The sequence below is a fragment of the Penaeus japonicus genome, unplaced genomic scaffold, assembly GCF_977035675.1.
Source record: "Penaeus japonicus unplaced genomic scaffold, GWHDUDI00000001_assembly GWHDUDI00000008, whole genome shotgun sequence".
NCBI lineage: Eukaryota > Metazoa > Arthropoda > Malacostraca > Decapoda > Penaeidae > Penaeus > Penaeus japonicus.
Genome location: NW_028234410.1, coordinates 19399310 through 19404309, shown reverse-complemented (window position 1 = coordinate 19404309; position 5000 = coordinate 19399310). Strand labels below are relative to the sequence as shown.

Below are 5000 nucleotides of genomic sequence, written 5' to 3'. Positions count from 1 at the left end.
GTTTCAGTTAACACATATTTCTAAGCATGACAATACCACGTAAAGAGACATTGGACATAGTATATAAGACATTTAGCGCATTCCATTGCAACCTTTGACAATTGCAGCACAAACAAAAAGTGTGAGATTATGCACAAAAATGCATTTGTTATTCATGATTAACACTGTTAACATCGCAATACAAAATACACTGTTAGGATCACAAATGTGAGTGTGGAAGAAGGCGAAAGGAAAGTACTGTAAGTGTGCAGTGTGCAAGTAGGCAGTGTATTACAGCCAGCGTCAGTAGCATGAGTGTGAGGAGTACAGCACTCATTACCAGGCTTCAGAAGCAAGAGTGAGGAAGAAGACCAAGATAGTACAATACTCACCCTGTGCCGCTTGTGGGAGTGCCTGTGGTCTGGGGTGTGCCTGTGCTCGTGAGTGCCGGGTTGTCGCGCCTCAGACGCTAGCTCACTCCCTAAATGTTCCTGCTGTGTCAGATCAGGTTGCAGCTGTTGTTGTTGCTGCTGCCGGTGCTGCTGAGTTCGCTGGTGCTGGTTCTGTTGTGCCAGTAACCGCGTTGCAGCCGAATAGTAATCCACAAGCTCTTGTTCCTCCTCAGAGGTGAAACCTCCCTCGCTGAAGAGTTTACACGGGGACGAAGCGGTTCGCTGATGGACAGGTCCTATGGACAGAGGGGGGGAAAGGGTCCCCTCCCCGTCGCTCTCCCACGCTGTGCCGCCCACTGGGGAGGTCGCCCCGGGGTCTGTCTCCTCGCTAATTTTACGACGCAGTGGTCTGTCTGAGGTATTCGAGTAGTTTATGCTAATAGCAGAGTCGTCGAAGGAGCGGGTGGTAGGGATGATGAGTGACGGGCGTCCGGTGCCCTCCACCATCACGGCGGGGGATGCGGGGGAGGGGGGGCGCGGCGAGCAGCTCTTCGCTTCCCGAAGACGGAAGTACGAGTCCTCGGTCAGGTACGTCGAGGAGGACTTCGACTTGCTCATCTCTGCCTCCAGCATCTCTCCGTAGGGGCCGCGGAGTGGCCTCTTCGAGTATCGTCGAGGGCCGAGCGGGCTCCTGGGGGCGCTGCGGTCGCCGGAATCGCTATCCTGAAGGTACGGGATCGGTGAGGCGTTCCTGGCAGGCGTGCGGCACGGTGGGTAGTCAGAGCCGTCACTCTCGTGTCCGCTGAACATTACCTGTGGCGTAAGTCTTGGAACGCCCACGATGGGTTGCTCTCCTCGCTCGTCCCGTCCTTCGGAGTCCGTAGACGCCTGGGACACGACGCCTTTGCTAGAGGTCCTCGTCGCTTCCCCTTCCGTGGTCGTGTTCCCAAGGTGAGGATCGCTCAAGTAGAGGAGGGCGTCTGTGCTGCCACGCCGTTCGCAACTTGGGTCGCTGTGGTGCTTCTTCTTACGCTCTGCGCGGTCTATCGGTCGACTCTCCGAGATGATGAGCAGCTGATGTGTGTCTCGAGGTTGGCTGGCCTCGCTCTGGAAGCTCTCGGCGAGAGACACGGAGCTTCGCTGCTCTTCGCTGCTACCTCGATCTCCATAGCCTCCTGACGTAGTTAAGCTCCGGAGACCGTTGCTCTCCACCGACGAGTATCCTATAGAGTCAGCCTGAGATCCTTTCCTGGGCGGTGGGAAGGTGAGGGACCGCTCACTGCCTTCTTCGGTTAGCTTCCTCCGCCGTCGCGACCCCGTCCGAACAGGTGCTTCTGTCGCAGACGCCGCAGCTGCCTCGACAGCCTCCTCGCAGGGCTCTTGAGACACACCCACGCTATCCTGTGACGAGGAGTCAGACGAGTCCCTGGGTTCCTGACTCTTAATCTCTTCTTCAAAAATGCCTTCATCGCTGACCTGAGTAATGTACGTCGCTCGAGAGGGTTCACGCTCCCCGCTATCCCCATCGGAATCCTCTCTTGGAAGGCGAGGTCGAGACCTCATCACCCGACACTCGGAGGTCGCGCCCTGGACCCCTAGAGGGTCCCCTTCCCCTTCTCGAGCTCCGCTCTTAATGACTAAACACTGAGACAGTCTCGGCTCCTTCTGCAACACCTGGCACTCGATCTGCCTGCGGTCTGTACATTGGCCTCCACTCCCCTCCGCGTGAGGAGCCTTCCCCTCCCCAACGGACGCCGCGTCCGCTCTGGGCGCTGCGCTTGATTCTTCTGAAGGAATTTCTGCTAGTCTAATGTCACTTTTAGGGGGTGGACACTCATTATGAACTAATGATATTTTATTACTAAGAGCACTAGGATCAACATCAGAAATTTCTTTATGTTCTTGAGGGTCATGCACAGACTTCAGAGTATCCTCTGGAGGAACCAGTCCCCCAGAGTTGGGCGGTTCCCCTCCCGGGGGAGCCCCACTTACTTCACACGTCCCATCTTTCCCCAACACTGACACATCACCTCGATCTGCAACACTTACCTCGTCATTGTGCCCTTCAATGCCACTTTCCAGAACGAATTCGGGAGAAGTGACGTCGCCCACGCTTCTTCTTCCTTCTATGGCTGCGCCTTCCTCAGACACTCGGGGCGCTTCGGCCGTCGAGTCTTTTTTCGAAGTCGGCGGTCCGTACACGTCACCCTGTAAAGATGGTATTTCCCCGACCGAAGTTCTTATCCCGGCCACGTCATTCACTGTATCACCACCTTCAGTGCTTCCTTTTGTTTTCGCCACGTCGCCACGACACGGGGCACTGGTCGCCGTCGTGGCCAGACCTTGCCCCCCCGGGTCTCCATCCGACCCTCTTTGTGTGTCGCTCCCTAACGCTCTCTCTTTGTCTAGGTTCTCACTCGATTTCGAATTGACATCTACGTTTTGGGGTGTTTCATTTGAAATTCCTATAGATATTTTTGAATTCGCTATATCATCTACGTTTAAGTCTTTATGATCAACAACACAAGCACTAGTATTTTTTTCACCATCGATGAGATTTTGCTCGTTATTCATTTTTGTTATATCCGTTTTACAATCGTTTTCAACAACGTTTTGCACTGTTTTTGCATCACTTTCAGTTATACTCTTTTCTAAATCTACTTTATTTACACCCTGAGCCCCGTCACTGTGCGAAGGCATCTCATGCTTAATATTTTCACTTGCCATCTGCTTCGAGTCATTTCCTCCTCTCTGATCACATTTTAATTCAATTTCATTTACATTTAAATGCTTTGGCTTATCCTTTCTCCCTCCCTCGTCCGGTTCTTCCTTGGAGTCGGCCTTCTTGCCCCGAGCGTTGTTGTTATCCCGAAGGTCCTTCACCAGGATATCGACCTTGGGACTCCCGCCATCGCTGGCCCTCAAACCCGCCGCCGACAACTCGCTCTCGGACTTGGACTTGTTCTCGAGCTTCTCTGGCTGCGAGGAGCCCGTCTTGGCACCAACGTTGGTCATGTCACTGATGGAGACCGCGGCTGCGAGTGGTGGGTGCAGCTCAGGACCATCCTGGCTCCTGCCCTCCTCCTTGTCGGCCACGGCGGGCTTGCGACGCGGCAGAGTGTTGGAGAAGTAGTAGTTGGTGCAAATCGGGTACAAGCGAATGGCGGTCGGGGACTTGCTGCTGCGCGAGGAGAAAGGGCCGTCAGAGGTCACGTCCACCTGCGACACCGAGGCCGACCTGAAGGGAATCACTCGGGGAGAGATACCCAGCCGAGGTTCGGGCCGAGGACGTGGTGGAAGTTTCGCGATGTCCTCCTTAAATACATCCTCATCCTCGCGAGCGCCACCTTGAGGACCCACATCCTTTTGGTCCTTGGCGGTGGGCGGCGACGAAGGCTTGCTGTCGCCTCCTTCCTTCGCGGAGGGGAGCTGAGGGGGCAGGCTGGGGCTCTTTCCCAGGGAGGGATGGCGAGTCACGACGGAGCGAGGCTCATTGTTGCGTCCCTTCGTCTTCGCCCGCGGAGGGACGCTCTCGGGCCCCTTGCACGCCGAGCTGGTGTCCGGAGGAGGCGCAGAGTCAGCCCGGGCTTTCTTATCGGGCGAAGGGGTCTTAAGGCGCTCCGTACATTTCCTAAGACTCTCTAAGTGATCCTGTCGAGATCGGGGCGGGCGTGACGGTGGGGGGCCACGCCCCCCTTCTTTCCTTCCGCCCCCCAGAACGCCGGTAGAATTGCCCAGTCGGAACCGGGCAGCGCTACTGGAGGAAAAGTCTACCGAGTAGTCGGGAGACTCAGGTGGCCCTCCTGACGCAGGACTGAGGTCAGGTGACGTCAGCGACCGGGCTCCCTCATCTGCAGGCCCCGCCACGGGCCCCCCGGAGGGCCCCACGCCACCGTGACCCCCGACACTTTCCTGCTGTGGTTTATGCTTGTAGCTTATGCCAGCATCACTTGGTAGCAGCGCCGCCCACCGTCGGTATAAATGATCTGGTATTTCTGGTCTAGGCCGTACCAGCCTGCGGCTCGTCCTCTCTCCGAGGCCGCTGGGGGCTGCGCCACAACTGTCCTGGGGGGTCACTGGCTCCGGGGGGGCCACACGGTCCCCATGACCGCTGCCCCCCGTCGCTAAACTTCCGCCCCCTCCGCCGGAAAACACTTCACACTGCACTGTTCTGCCATGGGCGTGAGTGGGCGGTGTGGGCGGCTGAGCACTGCGCTGGTCACTGGTAAGGTGCGCACTGGCGGGTTCCTCCGGGATGGCAGGGCGCGGCGGGCCCGGGTAGCTAAACATAGTGGCGTGGCGGGGCACCAGCTGCCGGGGGGAGCGGCCCGCCACACAACACATATATTTAGCGGCGGGGGGAGGCAGCCCGTCCGCCCTCACTTCCTCCACTACGACCGCACCTCCTGCAGCAGCACCCGGCGCCGCTGTCCGCTGCGCCCCCATACCCTCGCCCTCATTACTGGGGGCGGCCTTCAACAGGCTGAGAGCGCCAACGCCCCGACGCCAGCATATCGGAGACCGACTGCCCTGCGAGGATCGTCGAGCGGCCTGGGCGTCGTCACACTGCGTCACTAGAATGGTGGCCTCGCTTCTGAAAGTCGTGGCGTCGACGGGAGAGTTTATGGG

At 57.7% G+C, this 5000-nt stretch overlaps 1 protein-coding gene across 1 annotated transcript in view; it reads right to left on the bottom strand.

The window, feature by feature from the left end:
• LOC122258499 (uncharacterized) overlaps nucleotides 1-5000 on the bottom strand; it is a gene marked incomplete in the record, with an annotated part of 108653 nt that overhangs the window by 95602 nt on the left and 8051 nt on the right. The window contains 1 exon segment of the mRNA XM_086539159.1: nucleotides 372-5000. This exon segment is cut by the window's right edge and continues 1129 nt beyond it. Within this exon segment, the coding sequence (XP_086395285.1) occupies nucleotides 372-5000 (4629 nt within the window).